This window comes from Mustela erminea, chromosome 16, assembly GCF_009829155.1.
Source record: "Mustela erminea isolate mMusErm1 chromosome 16, mMusErm1.Pri, whole genome shotgun sequence".
Classification (NCBI taxonomy): Eukaryota; Metazoa; Chordata; class Mammalia; order Carnivora; family Mustelidae; genus Mustela; species Mustela erminea.
Genome location: NC_045629.1, coordinates 51,788,754 through 51,815,056, shown reverse-complemented (window position 1 = coordinate 51,815,056; position 26,303 = coordinate 51,788,754). Strand labels below are relative to the sequence as shown.

The 26,303-nt window shown below is 32.7% G+C and overlaps 1 protein-coding gene across 44 annotated transcripts in view; it reads right to left on the bottom strand.

Annotated features, from left to right (window-relative positions):
• The window catches only part of RIMS2 (regulating synaptic membrane exocytosis 2), a 594,152-nt gene that overhangs the window by 154,528 nt on the left and 413,321 nt on the right, over positions 1–26,303 (bottom strand). For 13 of the 44 annotated variants that reach the window (XM_032316364.1, XM_032316366.1, XM_032316367.1 and 10 more), the window contains one exon: positions 16,942–16,974. The exons of 29 other annotated variants lie outside the window; for them this stretch is intronic. In XM_032316364.1, the coding sequence (XP_032172255.1) occupies positions 16,942–16,974 (33 nt within the window). The remainder of the gene's footprint in view (positions 1–16,941; positions 16,975–26,303) is intronic. 2 more of the 44 variants (XM_032316365.1, XM_032316388.1) reach the window with 1 other exon arrangement.

Here is a 26,303-nt window from a genome sequence, read left to right as displayed (position 1 = left end):
CTCTGCTAACTTTCTGCCACATTCATTAAATAATCCTTCAAAGGAGAGGTTATAGCAAACTGCTCAGACTCCTCTCCCTATAGTCAAAAGAAACTTATATTTAAACTACTTCAAGATGTTATTAGGAGTGACCTAATGATTTAAGGAAACAGAGTATACCTGTTTTTGACATCTAAGTTCAGTAAACAGAATTACTGAGATTTTATTATTCAGAAGACTTGGATTTTAGTACCATTTTAGCCTTCAACACTTACAATCAGGATACATTTAGCCTATAGGGGAAAATCTGGGCTTTGTGTATGGAGAGTATAGTGCAGATAACCATTACAGAGTTGATGTGACTTTGCAACTGTCCAGATTTAGAGTAACGGGGCTATTTCTGATACAAAGGAGTGAACAAAATCTTAAAAACAGCACTGGTTTAAAAGATGAGACAAGACTTGGGTTGAAGTCTTAATTTTACAAGCCTTAAAACTATATGCACCTCATTTACCTTTCTGGCCATAAAATGCACCATCTGTAAAATTAATAGTTTGGGACTATTAACTGACCGGTTATTTTTGAGGCCAAATAATGTTTAAGTGTTTGTTCTTTTATATTATATTTATTTCATTAATATAAATAGTGTAAAGTGGTTTAGAAATCCCTACTCTCTTTGCCCTGGTATTACATACATTAAAATTTACTTTACACTGTGTGTGTGTGTGTGTGTGTGTGTGTGTGTGTGTGTACAGAAATGAGATGAAGAGAGGGAAGGAGAAAGACAGGAAAAGGAGGAGGGAGGAAAGAGAGAGAGAGAGAGAGAGAGAGAAAGATCTTAAGAGTGAGCCTGGGAGTGGCACAGAGATAGACAAAAACTATATTGAAAAGTTCACTAAATCAGAGAATTTGCCCAGCAAAAAGAATTGTAAGAATGATCTAATATAGGATACTAGGGAGATCTTTTAGACTAGCTCAAGTGTAATTGTTCTACTGCACATGTTTTTCCCCACCCTGTATACAGTGAGGTGTTTGAAAGAAAATATTAGTAACTTTCTAATAACTTAGTTATTTTTAACTTGTTAGTCACAATTCCTGTCTCTTTGAAAAAAAAATTTATCTTACAGCATAATTAATTTTCAAGTAAAAGTCCCTCAGACAAGGAAACAATGGTTATTTATTAAAAATGCTTTTACGAGAAAGTACAATAACTACTGATAAAAGATGGAAACACGAGTCAGAATCATTGAGTTAATATACTATTCCCCAAATGTGTTAAGCACTTTGGAATCTCCCACCTTTTTCCTGATGGACAAAATCTACCTGGAAGAAGAGATGATCCACGGAGTGGTACATATCATCACCCTGTGTATATGACTTGTCCCATCCTATTACGGTTGTGTGTGACATACTATGAAAGACCACTGTGTCCCACACCTGAGGCTAATGAACATAGCCATGAGCTGTATGTATTTCAACTACATCCACTATTTTACAAATCACAGATTGCATGGAAGGTTTGATAGGAGCATCGTGAAGAAATATAAATGTAACTTTACATTATGGTAATTTAGAAATAGCAATTTAAGTATGCTGAGAATGCTAACTTAAATCATAAAAAGATAAAAATGTCTACCATACACAAACTGTAATGAGGCCTATTCTAGGAAGAAACCCATATATTTTTTCTTATGAATACTGGAAACTCAGTATATTCCTTGTGCTATAATTAAAAACTTATCTAAATTTGCCCACATTACATTAAAAATTGAGATCTCTGCATTCCAACTTGTATTTAGCCTTAATATCAATACTTTAAATTCTTTTTAAAAAATAGTCATGGTAGGATTCCAAACACGTGGTGAAATTTTTGATTTTCTATTAGTTAGATTTTTTGCTCATGAAATTGTGTTTAGGCTATCGACTTTTTCCTATATAAAGAACTCTAACCATCTCACAAAGATTGCATAGAAAAGAAATGATAATGATGATTACCAAAATGCTGGACCTAAGGTATGGAATTAATAAAAATGTAAACCGAAACAATATAAATCCTCCCCAAATCAATTTTTGTGGTATTTGCTATTGTTCACACTGATTACTTATTTACTTTTCATTTCTTTAGGTTTCCTTTCAGCATTTCTAAAACTCCTCTGAGAGCCTGTTTAGGACAAAGGGTTAGTATCCAAGATATATAAAGAACTTATAAAACTCAACACCCCAAAACCAAATAATCCAACTTAAAAATGGACAGAAGACATGAATAGATATTTCTCCAAAGAAGACACACAGATGGCCAACAGACACATGAAAAGATGCTCAACATCACCCATCATCAGGGAAATGCAAATCAAAGCCACAATGAGATATTGCTTTACACCCATCAGAATGGCTTACATAAAAAATGCAAGAAACAAGCATTGGCAAGGATGTGGAGAAAAAAGAATCCCTCGTGCACTGTTGGTGGTTATGCATACTGCTGTAGACCCTATGGAAAACAGGATGGAGATTCCTCAAAAAGTTAAAAATAGAACTACCCTATGATCCAGCACAAGCACGACTATGTATTTACCCTAAGAATACAAAAATACTAATTCAAAGAGATACATGCACACCAAATTTAATAGCAGCATTATCTACAATAGTGAAGTTATGGAAACAGCCCAGCATCTATCTGATGGATGGATAAAGAATATATAGATATATAACATACATATACACATATATGTATGTACATACATGCATACATATATATACACATACATATGTATACATATATACATGCACACATATGCATATATACATGTATATATACACATATACATACATATATACATATATATACACACATATACATATACATATATACACACATATACATATATATGTATGTATATGTATATATGCATATGTGTGTATGTATATATATATATAATGGACTATTACTCAGCCATAAAAAAGAATATAATCTTGCTTTTGCAATGACATGGGTGGAGCTAGAGAGTACTATGCTGAGCAAAATAAGGCAGAGAAAGACAAATACCACACGATTTCACTTATTTGTGGAATTTAAGAAACAAAACGAACAAGCAAAGAGGCAAAAAGAGAGAAGAAGGGAAAACAAGAAACACGCTCTTAACTGCAGAGCACAAATGGATGGTTACCAGAAGGGAGAAAGGGGGAGGTGGCGAATTAGGTGATGGGGATTAAGGAGTGCCCTTATGATAAGCACTGGGTGTTGTATGAATGTTGAATCACTGTATTATACATTGGAAACTAATATCACACTATTAACTAACTGGAATTTAAGCAAAAACTTAATAAGTTAAATTAAACATGGCATTAAAATAAATATTTTTGAAGGCAACAAAGATATCTTTTTTTTAAGATTTTATTTATTTATTTATTTATTTGTAAGACAGAGAGCACAAGCTGGGGGTAAGGGCAGAGGGGGAGGGAAAAACAGACCCTCACTGAGCAGGGAGTACAACGCAGGGCTCAATCCCAGGTCCCTGAGATCATGACCTGAGCTGAGCCACTGAACCACCCAAGCGCCACTTAAATATATTTTTTACCTTCTAATTTAGGCCAACAAAAAGGCTGATCAGGCCAACGAAGAGGCAGATAAGGGGGGACAAGTCATTCAAAGTAGAATTCTATTACAGAGATTCTTTAAAGGATCCAAACACATGTGATCATGTCCCCCAAACCACAACGAAAGTGTGAAAGAATGAACCTAGCTTTGTTCCTCCTCCAAGAATAGCAAAATCATAATGGGGTCATTAATAAATGGAGAGAGGAATGAAATAAATATGGCCAAATTTCTAAGAGTAAAATAAATGTCAGTTGTTAGATATATTTCACTTCATATTTTCAATGATGGTATGCATATAAAATCTCACATTTCCTTTTTTTTTTTTTTTAGATTTTATTTATTTGACAGAGATCACAAGTAGGCAGAGAGAGAGAGGAAGGGAAGCAGGCTCCCCGCTGAGCGGAGAGCCCGACGCGGGGCTCGATCCCAGGACCCTAAGATCATGACCTGAGCTAAAGGCAGAGGCTTTAATCCACTGAGCCACCCAGGCGCCCCTCTCACATTTGCTTTAAAGATAATAACCTGTAGGTAAGCAATACCAAGTCAAGTAAGATGATAAAATTGTGCATGGGAAATTAAATTGAATAGAGAAAAAGAAAATTTTTTATATTGAAATTTTAAAAATTACTAAAATAAATTAAATTATATTTGTTAATTGCAAATGTGACATAAGCCTCCAAAAAAAAAAAAAAGATTATACATTTGAGGTATCAATTGGGATAAAATAAGTGAAGCTTATGTAGTATTAGTGCGATTAAAAGGGAAAAAAGTACATTGTAATTTTTGTTATATAATTTAATCCATGTTGTCATATAATTTTATCCATGTTAGCTAAATAAATACTTTCCATTAGATTAGGATTACCTAAATTGAGCGTAATTATGTACAGTGAGAAAAGGAACTACTTAAATATAGGGATTTTAAATAATTCTCATGCTTGGATATCAAGCTGATTATCTTTTTCCATAAGTGCTCATGATGACTGTTATCAGTCAAGGGAATTAGAAAACCATCTAGAGAGACTAATATCCTACAGTTTAATAGCCCCTCAGAATTCAAAGGAATGCATCCTAAATGTTTCCTGAATTGGGACATCTCCTGAAATGCTTCTATTCAACACTGAGAAGAAAGAGGAATGAAAATTAGGTAGGATCACTGTCAGAGACAGATGATGATGCAGTGGAGACACCAGGAGAGATCAGCCCAAGCTAGAGACCAGGCTGAACGTCGTTCAACCTTCCAAACACTCACATGGGAATACTAATTACACGGACGATTCTAAATAAAACTGCAAACTAGAATGCGCTGCTCTCTGTTGACATTAAATCCCCTTTTCTGAATTCCTCTCTTCCTTTTCTCCTTTTTCTAGACATCTGGCCTTGTTCTCTAATGGTGGTCAATGCACATGCCCCAGCTTCTTGGCTTCAACCTGTCCTTTACCTTGTCACAGGTAAAGACTCCATTTCCTGAGGTTAAGGGCATGGATTTTGTCACTAAGCCCCATTGCTTTAGTTTAAATCCCAGCTCCAAATGGCTGGAACGAGTTATTAACTGATCTTTACCTTAATTTTTCAATCTGTAAAACTAGAAATAAAAATTATACTTATAATGGGTCCTAAAGTTAACTATAGTTAAAAATAATTTATATCACAGTGACTTAATTATCCAAAATGTTGCCTGCTGAAGGCTCTAGGCTCTGACCTTCAGCTCCTACCTCTTCTGGAAGCTTAAGATTCACATCTCTAGTTGTCTCCTAGCCATCCCCAAATGATACCTAAAACTCAGTTGGTCCAAAACAATTTAACATTATTTCTCATACCTGTTCTTCTTTTTTTAGTTATTATTAATGAATATCTAGAATATCCAGAGTCTAGATCTTTGTTAATGTCTTGCCTCTTCTTGCATATGTCAACCCTAAATACTCTCCTTGTTCTTTCTTGGTTTCTTGACCACTGTTTCCGATTCAGACATTTAGGCCTTCCTTTGTTTGCTAGTTCAACCCATGTAGTTATTACTTCTCTCCGCGCTACGAGGTTATTGGCTAACCCCGGCCATTACCACGCCCACTGAAACCTATTTGGGGATGGGACTTGGCTTAATTGCTTGGGATGTGTTAGGTCAAATAAAATGTTCTGCTCGCTTCTATTTAATGCTATTTGGGTACTATATTAAAAAATTCAATTAAATTTTATGTATTTTCAGTTATTTTTGAAGTCAAATTTATGGAGGCATACTTACATAAATTAAAATTCACACTATTTAAGTGCAGAGTTCTATGACATTGAACAAATGTATATAATCATGCAACCTTGCCACAGTCAAGGTACAGAGTATTTCTGTCACTGTAAAAAGTTCCCTTGTGCCACTTTGTGGTCAATAATTTTCCTGCCAGCCCAGGCAACCATTGATCAGATTTCTGTCTAGCTGTTAATTTTTTTTCAATAATGTTTAATTTTACTTGATCAAGGCATAGAAAATAAGGTATAGCAAAGCTTTTAAGAATATATGGTTAAGGGGTGCCTGGGTGGCTCAGTGGGTTAAAGCCTCTGCCTTCGGCTCAGGTCATGATCCCAGGGTCCTGGGTTCCAGCCCTGTATCGGGCTCTCTGCTCAGCAGGGAGCCTGCTTCCCTTCCTCTCTCTCTGGCTGGTTCTCTGCCTACCTGTGATCTCTCTTTGTCAAATAAATAAATAAAATCTTTAAAAGAAAAGAATATATGGTTAAAATCTTGTATTCTAGAACTTAATACTAATGTTCCTAAAAATTAAGATCTTAAGAATAATACTTTGTACATGCTGGGAATTGTGTTAAGAGCTTTGCATATAATGATCACGTCATTTAATCAGTACAACTGTATGTAAGAGGACTATTTCACAATTTTACTTATTAGAAAATTTATATAGGGTCATATAACTAGTGGATGGCTTAGACTGGTCTGTTTTCCAAAATTTATGATCTGACATACTTAGTCACGAAAGCACTCTCTCTTCTCTTCTCTTTCTCTCTCTCTCTTTTACACACACATACATACTATGCAACTCTTAGTTCTTTTTTTTGCCCCAACATTCCTTCCTTTTAACATTTCTCCCTTTTCCTTTTCTAACTGCATCATCTTTGCTTGGGGTTTTGGGGTTTTTTTTTTTTTTTTTTTTTGTCATACTAACTTATTTCCGAATGACCCAACCTTAAACTATAATATAGTCGTTTTCGATGTTTAATCTTCTTTTTAGAGATTCCTTCTGATTCTCATTCCTCTACTCTGAAATAGCGTATCACCTTCCTTCACATTCTTCATGACCTTAGAATCTGTAACTAGGATCTCCCCATCAGTTAGGTCACATGATTAATGAATCTAATCACTTTTACTTACTATCATTTTGCCTTCCATTAAACTTTGCCTTTCTTACTCTCAGTTCCCTTCCTCCCTCATCCCTACTCTCACATCCTACACCCCATCCCCTGAAGCCTTCATACAGGCTAATAAAAAGAAACTATCATCTGTCAAATAACATCCCTCTCTTCAGTTGAATTGTAATCTAATTTAAATTCCCTTAGCAATTATCTTCAATGTAGCATTATTCATGCCAATTTACCCTCTTTCATGTGAAACTGATTTATTCAGACCAACCCTTTTATATTATAATGCTTTCAGTATAGATATAAAAGTATAGAGCTTTAAGTGAGCAAAGAGAAAGTGATCTGAAAACAATCATAACTTATTTTAACCGTGTGCTAATGAATACTTAGTAAGTATTGTGTACAAGTTAATACTAAGTAACTTGATTACTAATTTACTGCATATAATCCTTTCCTTTCAACTCAAATGATTTAAAAAATATTTTAATCATCACTTTACCATCCATAGCTATACTTTATTCCTTCATCTCCCTGAAAATCTTCAATATTTAAAACTCTTTCATCCATCGCTGACACTTAAATATCTTCTCAGAAAAGGAAGATCTATAGCAAAAATTATTCTCCTCTTCTGAACTTCAAATGTCCTGACTTTATCTGCTATATATTGCTCTTAATTACTTATATAACTCCTGGCTCCTTTGCATAGTCCATTTCTTCTTACCCTTCTGGTTTAATTCAAATTATCACCTCTTCAGGAAGTCTTCCTGGATTGCTCCATCTAAAATAATGCTTTCTCCCCCCCAGTCACACTAAGTACATAGGGTTTTAAATAATAGTACTTATAACAATCTAAACTTATCTTGTTTAGTGGTTATTTGGTCTCCCAAGACTATAATTTCCATGACCGGAGAGACCTGTTATGTTCCCAGTACCTAGAATAAGAACTAGCATATGAAAATGTTTAGTAGATATCTGTTAAACAAATGAATTTTTCAGATGTGAAATACCTTTATGCCACTAGAATAAGAATTTCAGGCATAAACTCTCCTTTTTATAAGCCAATTATGTTATATGATAGTTTAATATGCCATTTTGATACTTAGAGAAGGATTTGAGTCTAACATAGTCAAGTTTACATATTATTGGACTATTTTATAGACATTTTAATAGTCTTTACTTTGGATTATTATTCCTATTTTATTTTTATTCTCATTTTAAATAAAGACTCAATTTTATTACTCACTGTTTATATTATGTATCTGTCTGACAATGAAATTTTGGCATAATTGGTTTCAGTAGTAATAATTAATGGGAACTACCATTTTTTACTTTCTAGTATGGAAAGAACCCTGTGACAGGTTCCTTGCAGATAATATTACTTTCAAATTTTTTTCAAATTATAAAAAAATATAGAAAAAAGTATTTATAATTTCTATGGCAATAAAATTATTCAATTAAATGGTTGCATATGTATCATAATTTATTTAGCCCTCTGCCATTAGTAAACATTCACAGTAACATCCTTTTCATTGCTACAAATAATGCCTTAATAAGACTTTGGTACATACAGTTTTATCTGAACTCTATTTCCACTAGGTCAAAAGTCTGTGAATATTTTAAAGAGCTCTTGGTTTATATTGAAAAATTACTCTTTAGGAAGATTATACTAAATTATGTCACCACTCTTATAACACACTCTCACCAGCATTAAAGCATTGTTTTTCAAACAGATGAAACACAGTATTTTGTTTTCTAAAAAGCCATCTATTTGATTATGAGGAATGAATTTTTTATTTATTTATTTATTTATTTTAAAGATTTTATTTATTTATTTGAGAGAGAGAGACAGTGAGAGAGAGCATGAGCGAGGAGAAGGTCAGAGGGAGAAGCAGACTCCCCATGCAGCTGGGAGCCCGATGCGGGACTCGATCCCAGGACTCCCGGATCATGACCTGAGCCGAAGGCAGTCGTCCAACCAACTGAGCCACCCAGGCGTCCCAGAGGAATGAATTTTTTAAAATATATTTACTATCCACTAAATTTCTTGCTTAGTGAAATCTCTGTACATGTCTTTTGCCCATTTTTCTATTAGAGTTTTAGAGACTACATAATTTATTTGTCCCAGTGATTCAGATGTTAAGGCTTTTAATAATCTGAGGTGCTGCAAATACATTTCACAGTTTGTTGCCTTTTAATTGGCTTATGCTGATTTTGAGATTCTGAAGTTTATACCTGTCACACTGCAGGCAAGGCTCCAAATTTCATTACTTAGGAATGTATTTGTTTTATTCTTAGAAAGTCCTGCTCTTTTAAGAGAAAAGCTTTTTCATTAAAACATAATTAACCCTTTAATCCCCCATCCCCTTTTTAAAAGATTTTATTCACTTATTTGACAGAAAGAAAGACAGCAAGAGCAGGAACACAAGCAAGGGGAGTAGGAGAGGGAGAAGCAGATTCCCCAATGAGCAGGGAGCAGGATGCGGGGCTCAATCCCAGAGCCCTGGGATCATGACCTCAGCCTAAGGCAATGGCTTTAACCCACTGAGCCACCCAGGAGCCCGTAATTAACCCTTTAATCTAACTGTACCCAAAGTCACATCCCCACTGGGTGACAGAACCTGGATTAGAATTCAGACCAAGCACATTCCAATGTTCATGCTTTCTACCCAACTCTGTCGCCCCAGAAATGACAAAGCTCTGCAGTCTGGCTGCAGCTCTGCGGACGCCGGGTTGGGACCGCAGCCACGTCCTAAACCGGAAGTCACAAGCTAGCGAAGGTATTTGTCATGCATATGACAAAAATTACTAATTCTGTATCATAGAATGAAGGACCACACAACAAAATGCCTGCGCTTCAATCCACCTTACTCAAAATAACTTGGTTTTTAACATACTTTATAAAATTAAAAAAAAATAGTTTCACTTACATTGTGCTTACTAAGCACCAGACACTGCTTTTAGGTGATTTACAGGTTATATATGAATGTATTTAATCCATACAATAGCCTTTTGCTGTACTATTATTATCTCTGGTTTTGAGAGGAGGAATCTGAGGCGTGTACCAAGAGCAACTTTGATCAATGGGCAAATACATGGTGGGGCTGGTCAGGCGGTCTAGTTCCAGAGTCTGTGCTCCAATACTGCTGTGCAAGCTAACATTTCTGATGGGAACAAATATTTTCCTCAATAACTGAAATTTTCAGGACAGGGAGCTAAGGTGGACAATAGGCCAAGGTAAAATAGAAGATTATAGTATTCAGATTGCACAAATAATACCTTGAGAAGTAACATCTTAAATTCAGGATGTATCTTCCAAGGCAAACAGAATTTTCTATCCATAAAAAAGTTAAAAAAACAATGCATTCCAAACCCCAATTTAAAAGCAAGATATCTGAAACCCAAAGATCTGAAATTATGTGTCTGGGATCACACAGCTCCGTAGCAAGACTAAAGCGAAAACTAGGTCTCTTGACTCCTAGTCTCACAGTTTATTCTATTAATCTTTTATTAATATTAATTAATATTCTCATAACCTATTGAGTCATCTTTCTAATTTCCTTCACACCACCCACACAAGGAAGAAATACTCAAGACTATTTTTATTCCATGTGTGGTTATTGCTATTATTTCAAGTTCCAAGAACTTTCTAAACTCTTTTATATTTGCATATTTATAGGCTTTAGAGAATTAGTCTTAAGTATTATGCTTTATTAATAGGATGTAATTATGTTTTTATATATATTTGCATATACTCATATTTTATGTGATACCTTTAGTTAAAATATCACAACACGGGGCACCTGGGTGGCTCAGTGGGTTAAGCCTCTGCCTTTGGCTCAGGTCATGATCTCAGGGTCCTGGGATTGAGCCCTGCATCAGGCTGTCTGCTCAGTGGGGAGCCTGCTTCCCCCTTGTCACTCTGCAGGCTGCTCTGCCTACTTGTGATCTCTTTCCATCAAATAAATAAGATCTTTTGTAAAAAATCCCAATACTACTTAATAAAATGTTAAACGCAAACTTACATAAAATATTCCAAGCTGCTCTGTCTCTTCTAATGTCCAAGGTAGCCAGCACAGTAATGAACACTGAGTTGACCCAACATTCTTCCTTAGAAACTGACTGATTTATATTTTCCAGTAGAATTTCAGTATACTACAGAGTTATGGTTTTCATTACTGAGCAAATCTTGAGTATCTATCTATATCTTAGACTTTTGTCAATAATAGAGCCCATGAAATATAGGTAGGATAGAATCAATACAAAGAAAATACCTAAAAATGGGTAGAACCTGTGTGTAATGATAAGACTGATAATAAATCAATAATTGAAAGATTTGGGAGAATTTCAGTAACAGCTTATATGCATGTTTACATGTGTACATATTCATAGGTATAGCAAATTTCCCCGACAATGAATGTTACTTCTCTTTACCTTTTAGAATATAACATGAGTAGAACAAGAGGTCACGTGAAAACACCTAGCATTCAGAACATGGCACATATGCCAAACAAATGTGATAAAAACTGAAGTGCAGGTTTGGAATAACGTATCTCAAGGGCAACATTCATAAAAATCACAGAAAAAAAAACAAAAAAGAAACTGTTTTCATGATAAAAATAATACTGTATTAATTTTGAAAAAAATTGCCTTAGCTAATAGGAAGTGAAGTAATAATTTTATTAAGAATGATGAATGTTAACTGAAATTATTGTGGAAATCACTTCATAATTTATACAAATTAAAATCACAGTGTTATACTAATATTAATATAATGTTTGTCTTCTTAAGTCATCTCTATGCCCAACGTGGGGCTTGAACTCACGGCCCCAAGATCAAGAGTCACATGCTCTACCGACAGAGCCAGCCAGGTGCCAACCCTCAAACTGAAACAATATTATATGCCAATTATGTCTCAGAAATGTTGGAAAATTTTTTAAAAGAATTAAAAATAAATTTTTAAAAAATTAGAAAAGAATAACTTCAATGCAAACGATATGTTAGCTATTCCCAGTTGTATTTTTATCAAGAAGTGTTTAAAGTCTATTCAATTTGAATTGCTAAGCTTTGCAAATTAACATTAGTGCCTGGCAGACCAATGGACCAGTCTGAAATAGAAATTTTTAAATATATTTTCCAAAACTCTTGATGTAGCAGAGAACCAACTGTAACAAAGTAACAACTAGTTAACATCATAATGTAATAATTGGTATTAAAATATAGTAATTTACCTACAGAATTAGTAAGAAATACGGCTGACAAAACATCTTTTGTTTTTGAGAGATCTTCTTAGGAGTAAAATATATATTACATAAGCACTAAGATTGCTAGATGCTCTAGACCAGGTCTAGAAGTAATTCTGAAAATCTGTGTAGTTAAAACTTGAATTCAAAAATGTGAGCAAATGTTATCTCATGGAACATACCAAACTGTATTTTTAAAATCCTTTCTGCATCATTAGCTTTCTGTCAAATGGTTTCTAAGATCTGTTTAACAATTATCTAAAAAAAAAAAAAATACATTTGTCATATGAAATTTCTTAAGAGTAAGAAGAAAAGTGTAAACCCTCATAAAACTCACTACTTCTCATTTAGAAGAAACTCAGTTATTATTTGCAAGGGGTAAAATTAGTGTTTTGTTTTTTTTTCTGCTTCAAAATGTGTGATCAAATGTCATTCCTTCATTTAGGGTGTAGAACTATGTTGCAATGACCATACTTGGAACTATAAACAGAAACGAAGGTCCTTTGTGGTGTAAAATGTAAAATATACACTTCAACTTAATTGTCAGTAAAATGATTAGCTTTAAGAAGTTATTTTCCCATCACAATTTGGCTCCAAGTATGAAGAGGTCGTGTTTGATAAAGAGAAATAACCAACTTACATATTCATTAGAGATATGATGATAGTTTAAAAAAGATATGATTTTATTGGTCAGTCTCCAGTCAGTTTCTGAAAAGCTTTAACTTCATCTAACTTTTATCAAACAGTTGGAAATCCATTCTGAATTGCTTGTCACAAAATTTGCTGTTTTCTAAAATTACCTTCTTTTTCCTGAAGCTCTTCTTACTACCTACTCTATCATTCTCTCCTTACTCCTTTGGAATGGAATGCATTAGTTTTCATTTATCTCTAGGCTTTGAAGAGTTTGTAGAATCCTAAACTCAGTGCTAGGTAATAAGATCAAATCCCCGCTGAGCGTTGGGTGTCTACAACTAGAACTGAGAAAGCTCACTCTAGCTTCCTCCCACCGGAAGGAAAGTGAAGTGTTGTAGATCCATAGCTACAACTACACCTTTAGAGTATCCACTAAGAAAGACTTCAAATTATGTTTAGGTAAAAATTAAAAGTAATTTGGGACCTGATATTTGAACACAAAAAAATCACTTTTCTCCGTATTTTAACCATTCCACGTATGTCCTAGACAGCACTGACTTTTCTTATGGATCTTCTCCTCTCCCGAATTTTCAAACCCCTCGACTAAGTACTTTCCTTTTATGCCCATCATGGAGATTCCTTTGTTCAATCAGTTGGAATTCCCTCTCCCAAAGCTAAGCTTACATTCTTTATTTTTCTCTGTGCTTTCTCTCCTACCACATTCAATACTTGATTCCTTCCTTATCCTAGCATCTGTTCTTTTCTAACATTTTCTGATCTGGAGCCTCAGCTGCACGTGCCCTGAGCTTCCTTCTCTAATTCTTCCCACATTCCTTCCCATATCTTCATCTTTTCTACTACGAATTCTGAAGCCCCATTGCTTTTCCTGAAATCTGACGCATTATCAACCTCATTTTGGAGCGTTCATCTCACCTGTTACCCTGAATGGAAAGTTGACCCTTCCACAAGAACACTACCTCTGCCAGAAGCATTTTGAGGAGAAACTGCTTGAAATCCTATACTCTAAGTAATATGGAATCCCAGAAGTGGCATCAGCATTCTTCTAGATCTGCACTGCTGCTTCCACATGCTTACTTACCTAATTTCATATAAAATCGACTCACTTGATATTTATACCATTGTTCTTCCTTGCTGCTACCATCTTCCTAAGCAATTTCCTTCACCCATTTCCTGTCAAACTTAGGCTATCAGTGACTTCAATGCCTATATAAAAATGCTACATCAAAATTTGTTACTTTCCTTCCTTTTTGAAACTGTCACCCACGTTCCACTTTAGACTTTCACTCCCAGAACAAAACCCTGTAGCTTTATACCACTCGGGATTGTCTAACATCTGAAAACTCCAAGCATCATTAAATCAGTCTCTGAAAATAACCTTCTCCATTTGCCTCCATTAGCCTTGAAATATTTCCACAAATTCCAGTTCTTTTATTGAACCCCTTCTCTTCCAGTTCATGGAAAACTTTGCATCTGAACACAATTTAACAAGATCGCATGATCTCACATGATGCGCGACTTCCCTAATCTATCTTGTACATCACTTTATTTTTTCTCTCAAGCAAAAATAATGAATACTGTTATGCTGGAAATAAAAAAAAAATAAAAAATAAATTAAAAAAAAAAAAAAACTAAAAATAGAAAAAAAAAAAAACTTAAAAAAAAAAAAAAGATTTTATTTATTTATTAGGAAGAGAGAGAGCACGCACAAGCAGGGTGAAGGGCAGAGGGAGAAGATGTGGAACTCGATGCCTGGGACACCAGGATCATAACCTGAGTGGAAGGCAGATGCTAAACCAACTGAGCCACCCAGGCACTCTAGGAGATCACTTTCAATACCTGACTTGCCAGCCCCCACCCAACATCTTCATCCTCTTTTTCTCTCTATTGTAACTGCTCACAAACTTCCAACAATTTATCTGAAGTGTGCTAATGAGTCAATCACACATTAGAGAACCAAAGCTGTCACAAATTTAAGTTCCTCACTTACGCTATCCTCTTTCTATGTATCTTTGGCGAGCTTTCTTGTATTCCCCATGGTAGCTACTCTTCAATTTGTAATTTCCCCCAAGCCATTCATTCATTCACCTAGTCCACATTCATCTTCATTCCCCCCCCCCCTTTTAGATCTGTTTTTCCTTCTCTTCCATCTGGCTCCCACCCTCCACAACTTCACTGACACTAATTAGGCAAAGATTGCTATTGGTTAGTTTTGTCACTTAACAATATTTGTTCTTCTCTCGAATTTTTCTGATGAGTATACCCTTCTGGAAACACTTCCCTTTCTTGAATTCTGTTCTTTTCTGGATATCCTACGGTCCTTCAGTAGTTCTTTTCATCATGGTTTTCTGGCTCTTGTTCTTTTATCCACTCCTTAAATGTAAATAAATGTTGGTAACCCCAGAAATGTGATTTTTGGTTCTCTTCTTAATCTTCATATGCTTCTGACAATTCCATTCATTCCAATGGAATCAGTTAAGGGATGATACTCTATTCTATGTCTCCAGCCCAGACTTCTCTGAGTTTCCACAGCCATACCTTCAATCACTTCTATTAGATAGCTGTATCTTAATATTCCAAAAGAATGTCAAACTCAACCCACCCTCAAACTGAATTCTTTTATTTTTTTCCCCAAAACTTGTTCATTCCTTATCCTGACAAAATAGGCCACCATCTATCCAAACATTTCCGTCACCTGAAATTATCTTATTCCCTCCTTTTCTTGCATCAACATTTCCGTCACCTGAAATTATCTTATTCCCTCCTTTACTTGCATCAACAATATCTAATCAGTGACTAAGTCCTACAAACTCTACATCTTTATATAACTTCTCATGTATCAATATCATATGCTACTGATACATTATGTCAGCCCATTATTATCTCTCTACTGATCTGTGCAACAGCCTCATAAATGATTTTTCTGCTTTTACTGCTCTAGCCCATTTTTTACATAGCTTTCCACAGTAATATTTCTAGGAAAAATATCTGATCTTGTTCTTTTCTTGCTTTATATGTTTCAATATCCCACATGATCTTCAGAAACACTCCCCTGCCTATTTTTGCCTAAACTTGTTTGAAGTCATTTTCCCCATATTGTTTCCTCTGCCTGAAATGTACTCTACCCAGGAGGGCAACATCTTTCTACTTTTTAATGTTCAATTCATATGTTATCTCTCCTACAGAAGTCTTTCTTGAACTAATATCCATACTTTTCAGGTGGAAATGATCATACCATCCTTTATGATTCCACTGCATTCTATATACACAGATTTCTCATAGCCCTGGCAATACTACTGCATTTACTTCTCAGACTCCCACTAGAAAAAGCCTGCGAAGATGGGGAGCTATTGTGTGTCCTGTTATTTCCAGCACCTAGAACAGTATCACATCACATGTGCTTAATAAATGAGTGTTGAATGAATGTTCAAGTTTCAGTTCAAGTGTTATTTCTTCCATGAAGCCTCTTCTGGCCATCTAGCTGAAACAGATTTTATTTGACTTTATATCTTTGTAGACCATATTGCTAGAATCATTCATATTGGCACATAGACACAGCATATTACCCACATATTTTAACTCCTCAGTGATAGTGAGAGCTTGTTTAGGACATGTATTAGATCTTTAATGTTCTCCAAATGTCTAGCACATTGCAGAACTCATGATAAAAATAAAGTACTTTTAGAATTATGTAAAATGAAGTTGAAAACAAAGTTGAAGTCTAAAATAATTTGAAGAATGAGTATGATTCATTTGTTAACTTAATCTCACTGACAAAATACTATATATCTTTATGTATATATGTATAAACATATATACATATACATATATTTGGATCTGGATTCAGTTACCCATTATGGAAAAATACACACACACACACATGCACACACATATACATATTACATTAAAAATTAATCATTTTATTTTTATCAATCTAATTGGAGCAGTTGCTGTTAAAAGTTGAATATACCACTACCTAAAATAAAAAGGCCTGCAAGATTTAACATTTTGTTATATTAGAGGAAAATGAAAAATTATGAAATGAAGAAAATGTAAAAAATTTCTAAAATAAGTTAGATACATGAAAAAATAACAAAGAAAAGCAGTAGAAGAGACAGACCTGCATGTCTTCTCCTTGTGGAGTCCACTTCTTCTGTGGCCACATCGTGTAATGGACAGACATAGACAAAGGAGATGGGTGTGAGTGGATGTACTCGAAAGGTAAAAAGTGACACTGAAGGAAAGGGCCCCAAATCATTTTGAGAAAAATCCTGTACACAGTTGTAGGGAAGATATAATAAAATACATAACACATTAAAAAAATTTTTAAAAAGAATACAGAAGAACTGATGGAGAATTGGGTAAACTATTATGGATTAGCAGAATCAGAAAAATAAAGTTAGTGTAGAAATAAAAGAAGATTCAAAGTTTACAATTATTTATGGACCGCCAATCCTGAACACTGATGCTGAAGAAAGATACCATTAGTGAAAACAATGTTCCTTATATGACCATATTGTTCAAGACATTCCAGAGTCCATTGAAAGTCTGTAAAAATGTTTTTAGAATTTTTAATTATTATTTAAAGAAAAGAATTTAATTGAATAAACTTTTGAAAATAACATTAAAAATAGTTCCAACAGATTTCTATGCCTTTCAAGTTTCTGAAATTGATGAGTGCACACATGGGCCAATACCCGAATTACTTCACTACAGCAAAATATTACCATAAAATATTATATTATAAAATATGGAGAGTAATAACTATAAGACTCACTATAAAAAGGGTAGCTGGAAGATATGGCTTATTTAAATATTAAAAATTCAATGAACCTTAAATCTAGACAAATCTTATTTCTTCATATTCCCTTGTAATACCTACTTATTCAGAAAATTCTTACAGACACCACATAACACATCACGGACATCTCTATTTAAATTTGCCCCTCAAAATCCAACATCTACTATAATAGGTAGAGGACACATTTTGGAAACACTTCATTGTCCTCTGCTAGTGAAGTTAGAAGACATTCTATACAGTGATTGAAAGCAGGAAATATCTGCTAAACTCAGCAATCTAGGAAAAAAATTCTTTCAAAGGTATTAGTGAGTTAGTATGACTGACACAGATAAACACTGTAATACAAAACCAAAATCTCCTATTTAATCACATAATTAGTTTTGAGTCAGGTACCATATAATTCTTAAATCAAAACACCAAATTCACTTCCGCAATGGTTATATCACAGTTTTTTGAGAGATATATGGAAAAACATATTATATCAAAATATACTTGAAATATTGATATACTGAGATTATAACTCTTAAAAGGATTCTTTCTTATAACAAATTTGTTTCTTTTCTTGAATAGTGAGAAAATGAAAAGTTTCCACCAGGAAAAGATTGCTAAGGTGACTAAAACTTGTTTTCTTAGAAAAAAGAGAAATCCTAGTATGAATTGTAGAGAACTGAAAAGGAATGACACATTTTGAAATTTAACAATGTCATTTTGATTATTGCTTGAGCACATCTTTGATCTATTCAAAATTGGACACTACATTCATCATAATTATTGTATTACAAACCAGACTGTGTTGGTAGGATTGGCCACTATTGAAAAAGCATTATCCTCCTGAAATGTACTCCATACATTAATATGATATATGACACATTTTGTTTTCCATCCCCCCCGTCTGCCCACTTCTCAAAGAAGACAGAAAAATCAGAGATACATTAATAATGCAGTTTAATTCTGAATTGTATTTTATCTCATATTATTTCTCATGTGCAAAATTTTTCTACATACATATTTACAACCCTACTAAAATAATTTCCTTGCATATTAAAATGAAATTGATAAGAACTGGATAAAATGACGGCTTAGGTATATTCCTTCTCTAAGAAAAAAATTTATTATCATTACTATTATTTTTTGCAGAAAATGTAAACACAAAATAAATAAATGACGCTCTTTCTCTACTTAGCATTTTTCTGTATCTTGAATTATTTTATAATGGCATCAAGGCAATGTTCTTCATGTTATATAGATTCAAAACATTCAAAAGTCTTCTCCACTCATTCATTCATTAATCACAGAGAATAACTGAGGCATACAAAGTTCAAGTGACTTACCCAAGGTCACACAACAAGTTCAGTGGCAGAACCAGTAATAGAACAGAGGACTCCTGATTACCAGGTCAACTTTCTTTCTACTAGATGGTATATGACCCAATAAAAACACGTGAAATAAAAATTCAAGCAAAGAAAAAACAAAAAAATCTTCTCATGGTGGCACCTGATCTGGACAATTTATTACATAGTAAAGAGTTTGAATTTATTTTTTTAAAGGTAACTGCTTCAACTATGCAAGTAATTCACTAAAGTTTTTACTCTTGTGAGGAAATATAGTAACACTTAGCACTAATAAGTTAATTTTTAATAAAATAACACAAATTTATATTACATAAAAGGACTAAAATGAAAGATTTGACAAGGATCTCACTACTAACTGAAAGTACCCATTAAATCCTCTTTCCATCCTTATATGAATATGATCCATTAATAAATAGGTCATAACCATTCTTATGTAAAAATCACTTAATTTTAATTGGCAGATAGAATATTCATTTAAATAATAAAATCTCAAAAATTTAAAGTTCTACCAAATATATTTTTAAAAATCTTTTGGCTTTCTTGTCTTCCTTGTTGTTAGAATTTGTATTATACATTATTTGCATTATAACAGCCTCATTTTCAAAGAAAAACTTATAGTCAGCATCATTTGAGCGGCCAGATCTTACTTAAATGGGAATAAACTGTAAGTACTTATTTCACATATACCATTGCAATGAATTACAGACTTCTGTAAATCTTGAAGAAGCTAAAAGTAACAGCCTCCACAATTCCTCTCTATTTTTCCTTTGATCATTACTATCCCACAAACATTCTACTTTTCAGTGCTGTTTTAATGGCCATTCTAATGAGAACTCTTTCTAATACTTCCTTTAACCAATAACCAGTTAAATAGTAAGAAGTTAAATATAGTAAAAGTATACCCTTGCTTTGGTATCTGTTATAATTATGGCTGAATTGTAGTTTTAGTTGTTGTTTTTTTTTTAAGATTTTATTTATTTATTTGACAGAGATTACAAGTAGGCAGGCAAAAGGGTAGGAGGAAAGCAAGCTCCCTGCTGAGCAGAGAGCCTGATGCGGGGCTCCATCCCAGGACCCTGAGGATCATGACCTGAGACGAAGACAGAGGCTTTAACCCACTGAGCCACCTAGGCACCCTGTAGTTTTAGTTTTATATTTAAAAAATATAAAGACTCTGCAGAGAAGATATACAGTATTTTTTTTTTTTTGGTTCATTCCATCATATGAGCCAAGAAAGGAGACATAAAATATTTTCATATATTATATCGAAAAAGACATTTATAAGGTATGATGAATACTTCATAAACCCCATAATATCATTTCATCATTTATGGCAAATTATTTTGGGGAAGTATTTTTAAGTTTAGGTGCATCAAGCAAAGTAATACAACATCTTTGTGTCTATCTATCTATGTACCCACCAACTAAAGCTGCTATATTTTGGTCCTTAAAATTAGGAAAAAAAACTACTGAAGATAAACAGATATATAAAATAAAACAAAGCTAAGTTTGTAATAATGTATATGACGCCAAATTTTATGCAAAATTTTGAGCAAACCAAAAATTTTCTCTTCCTAATATAATGTATTAACTATTATTAAATTTTGACTTAATACACCTCAAGTTCACAAAGAAAGAATAACCTTCAATCAAATTAATTTTAAAAGGCATGTACATGGGCCCGTTTATCTATAAATACAGTTTTTACCAAGTGTGTATGATATCTATTTGAAACTTGTTTACAGCTAATGTTCTTTCTCATTTATCACCATTTACAACAGACATAATGTTGGTCCTATTAGATGATTTTGTACTTAAGTAAACACAGGTCCTTCAGGAGCAAGAATTCTGTTTAAAAAGATTCCTGACCAAAAAAAAAAAAAAAAAAAAAATCCTGACAATGAAACAAAAGCCTTAATACTTTAAAAGCATACTAGAACTTTCATATAATTAAAAACTAATCATATTATGAGGGCTTTTGAAAGATCATAGTCTTAGTATGTCCCTTTGGAGCAGAAGAGATACTTTTCAAAATGAAGACTAAATAAGCAATTACTTTGTAGGAGTGTCTCAATGGTACAAAAATCAGGATGGATCTAGAATATAAAAATAAAATGTTTACCAAATTTACAGATTTTGCACTAAAACTCTCCAATGTGAAAAAATCTTGAAGAATTAGTTCCTCAACCAAGTGTCCGAGTTTCTTTTTTAAACTAATTATTACTTTCTGTAATCTTGTCATCAACCATAAAATAACTGAATGTTTACAATAACTTCTACCTATTAAAACAAGCAAGGTCCAATCTTTTAAAATATTTTGTTATTTTTAAAAGCTCACTAATAAAAATGTTTTTCTTTTAAATATCTTCTTTCCTAGCTGTACTGTTCTTCACTGATTTTGTCCTTGAGGTCTGACACATAATACAATTTTAAATACAGAAGAAAAATATACTCAGAGAATGTATTGAGGGAGTTTAAAATAATTGACTTTCAAAATACATCACACTATTTATCATAAAAACAACAGTCATTGAATTACAGCTTGGCCTTAAAAGCTTATCTGTATATTCAGAGGAAACTGAATCAACTTTAAATAAGCAACTAAACTCGTAAATCATGAAATTTCTCTTTATTGATAGGAAAACACAGTTATTAACAAAGAATGCTATATTTACATCTGAAGGTATCAATAGTATTTAATTCTGAAATTCCATCAATTGATTTGTCTTGCATAAAATATTTACTTTGTTTTATATCTTTTTTTAATAAAAAATAAAATTCATTTATTCTACAACAATCTGGAAATTACCAGAGTCTAATACTGACTAAGAACATAACCTTGATTCTCTTTTCTAGATTAGATGAATTAGATTAGCATTTAACTATAAGACTAATTTAGATTATCAGTTTAGATGGAAACACATTGTTTCTACGTTTAAGAAATGTCAAAGTACTCAAAAATAAAAGGAAACAAAACTCCACAACACCAAAATAGTAAAAAAAAAAAAAAAAAAAAAAAAAGCTAAGTATTAAACTCACTAACAAAATACATCTTTCAGTATTTACTTTTTCTTAAGATAATTTTGCAAAGCATAAATCCAAAGGTAAAAGAAAAAAAATCCCTACCTTCACCACAGTTACAGGTCCACAAAGAATACAATATGATAAAGTCCATGTAGGAAAAAATTAAAGGTTAATACATTAAGTAAATTATATAATGCTAATACTAAGGGCTTATGCATCAAGATGCTAGAGTATGTAGTAAAACAGAACTTGTTACCTGAATAGTTTCGATTTCCAAAATAATACATAATCATACAGTAACCCAGCAAATTGTTTCACTGCCCTTTCCCAGAAAGGCATAGACTTATTTTCCAGACAAGAAACAGCAAAGTAAGTAGTACCATCATGGTTTCAGGATAATTACAAGAAGGGTAGCTAAGTTATTATACACTTAAAAAATAATGAACCAAGGTAGATAATCCTTTTTGGAAAAGTATCAATTAATTATCAAACACATCAGAAATCATTTAAAATTATATCTCAAAGTCCATTCTGAACTATTTAAGTCCAAGATCTTTATTTGGAGAAACTGTATCAGTTCCAAAACAGTCATTCAGCCTAACTAAAATTAGCATTCTCACCAGAGTTTTTTGTGGGATGAGTTTAAGTAAAATATGAGATAAAATATTTAATATAAAATATGCTCTTTTTTTCAGATACATTTCAATTACTGTAAGAACAGATAGACTCACAAAGTGAAAATATAAAGCTCAACAGATTAAAGTTTTTCAATGTTTAATAGCAATGCATTATTATAGGCCATAGTATTCTAGTCTAGAATCAGATTGCTCATTAAAAATTAAACAATGGGTTTTTCCATACTCAAATAATCTTGACTTCTGTCAAGATTGTTTTATTAACTTTATGGTCTAAACAAAATCTAATTCACATCTAGCTGAGGAAGATGTTAGTGATTTACACTAAACACTATATGTAAACCCTGAAGTTTAAAATCATTTGTACAATACTTATATTTTTGCTCATATCTAAGATACTAATCTGATAAGCACCATTATATTTCCCAGGAATCTTCATCTATCCCATCAATTAAGTGAGAGATACTGAAAATAAATCCCCTTTCTTGCTGATAACCCCCTCAGGACAGTCAGATTTTGAAATATCAAGACTTTTCTTTAAAAGAAGCAGAAACTAGTCCATAATACTTAAAGTTCATCCAAATATTCATTAACACATTTTCTAGCCTTTTTAGTGCCATTTAGTCCTCTGGCTCTATATTCTTATGTTTAAAATAAAAATCTGAAATGATTTTTAAGTTATTAGCATACATCCTAAAAATGGTAAAATTCCCAGCTATTATTTTTGCACAGATTCTGATAAAACAGCAACAAAAAAGCAGTATACACTATTGATACACATAGCTGATTTTGCATCTCAGATTTGGGTTCAAGTCCTTATGAATTTTTCTAACACCACAAGTTTACTATAACAGTCTTCTGATGAAGAATCTTTGACAATTAATGGAAAGTGTGATCTTAGATTTTAGTGAATGAAAATAATGTATTAAACATGGATTACAATCAATAGATTATTAGTATCATAGACATACTTAAATATGAAAGAGAGAACGACTCCAAACATGTCTTCAGTAAAGCCCATGCTCAAAACATAGGTAATTAGCCCCACTCACTTGATATCCCATTATTTGCCTCCCATTTTATCATTTCAAAGTTTCAATTGTTAAAAATAATCCCTACATATACCACCTTTCTTTAAGAAACAAACAATGATATTTAGGAATACTAACATTTAACAAACGTTTGCTGCCTTAACATACCGCATACTTACTCACGACATTTAGGGTGGGAATTTCCAGGGCCAGTTTGAATTTCCTAGTATATAGGAAAATGCACAATTGCCAAAATAGAAAAATCTATAACCATTTTAAGCCATGACATTAAGGCACTCTAATTACATTAATTTTCCTCTCTTACACAGGATGTTTATATTCAGTTAGAGGACTCAAGGGATAAAAATATATATATTCTATCTATGAGAATATACAAATTAATAATATTTAGATTTAAAAAATTTTGTTTGTGAGGTTTAAGATTTTTTTTAGCCAAACTTTGCATTGACTTTAATATTCAATGTAATTTATTTATATAGATCTATATGGCTATAAGCCTATTTATGTAATCAGATATCATGGCAAATAAGACAAACAATAGTTTAATGACTAAAGATAACTGATATCACACAATATTGCAAGGAAATATTTTTACAGTAATAATTTTTGTTATATAAATCATAACATAAATCATTAATTTTATACTGTTTACCTTTAAATCCCATTAAATATATTAAGATAATTATTATTTTCAAAACAAACTGTGATGCGTAATTGAAAATTGAAAAAAAGGCAAGATATTTCTCTGACAACTTATATATTTAAATTCCCAATGTAAATTCCTGCTTATTTTATTAAATTTCCAGAATGTGTTTAACTAAAAGAGAATTCACAGATTAAGCCACTTGGGCTATAGCATTTTTTCTTCCTCTCCAGACTTATGTAACATAATTATTTTTCTCAAAGCAACCTACTCTTCTCCTTAAAACACTATCACAATTGATAACTTAGTCATTAGTATAATCACTTTTAATTTATATATTTTTGCCAGAATGTAAGCTTTATGAGGACATTGCAGCATTAGTGTTGTTTACCCAGATAACTCAGTACCAATCACAATTTCTGGCATACAGCGGATAGCAGTGAAGACTCATTAATGAGTCAGTTTAAAATTAATTTAATTTAATTTATACTGATACATTTTAAAGTATAAAAGTTTCAGAGATGTAAGATGAACGGAGTCACCATATAAAAATACATTAACACTGTTACTATAGACACAGTCATTTTAATGATAATATCACTATCAGAAAGGCCATCCTAAAATTTGGAAAGAAATTTTCAACGGACTCTCATCCAATCATGGATTAAGGCTAGGACTGATTATTCAATTTACTGATTACTTCTGCCCTTTGCTTCTCTTCTTTTTACTCTTGGTTCAAATTTTTGTCTTCTACTAAGTTAATAATACCTCTCCAAAGAAGAAAAGAAAGAAGAAAATAAAATCACTTCATTTCATTTCCATTCATTTGTAGAAATAATGGACTATAGAGACTACTGAATTCACACAATATGCTATCACTCTTTGTGGTTGTTCGCAATATCTTAGCTGCAAAAGTTGTAAAATAAGTCATTTCCAGTATCTGGTATAGTGCTTTGACAGTATTATTGACTTCTGTATAGTACTTTTTAAGAAAGCAAGTAATACCTCCCCATTAAGGTACTTTAATTATATGTATTTATATTTAATTATATATTATATTTAATTATATATTGTGATCCTTTTCCAAGAAGGTACTTTAATTTGAGCCAAAACAACCAAATATATAAATGACCATTTGTGCTTAAATTAGTCCATTTTTCTCCTAGAAAAGTAATCTTGATAACAAAAAAAAACTTTTTTCCAAAATATGTAGAATTTGTTTTCTACACATATCTTGAAATAAAGTGTTCACCACTCTAAGATAAATAGGGTCTACACACTATAAAGTTCACACCAAAATGAGAAAGATGAGGTACAAGCACACACATAATTAAAAAGCATGAAATGCAATGCTTAGAGTCTCATGCTTTCAGTGGTTTTCCAAACCCTGACAAACCTGGCTCAGATTGGTGTTTCTTTTTCGGCAATGGTTTGTCATCACTTATTGTACCATTCACCTTTTTCTGCTGGTCTTCCCATGTAACTTCTAGTATAAACCAAAAAACAATCATCAGAACTTATCAGAAGTAGAGACAATGTGTACAATGAGAACCTAAAGATACTTCAGAACCTAATTAGTTTTTAGATTTTTCCCCTTATGTTTTCCCACAGATTTTTATTAATAGGTAGTCAATATTTTAAATATAGGAATGTGATATTTGAATTTTCTTATGAGTTTCAAAATCCAGAGCACTAAAATTTGTTCCAGTAATCTCCAAAATTTATTTTCGATAAAATAAGTGGGGCCAAGGTATGAAGAAAATATAATTAAAATGGCTTGATAAATAAAGGTTTTTTTAGTTGATATTAAATAATATTAATTTATTTTAGAAATAAACATTTTGCTAAACATTATGTTATTATGGTACAATAAAATGTTTATGTGGAATTAAAATACAGAGACTTCCATACATACCAAGAGAAAATCTACAAATACATTTTAATATATGGTTAGACAAAGTGATTAATTTTTTGC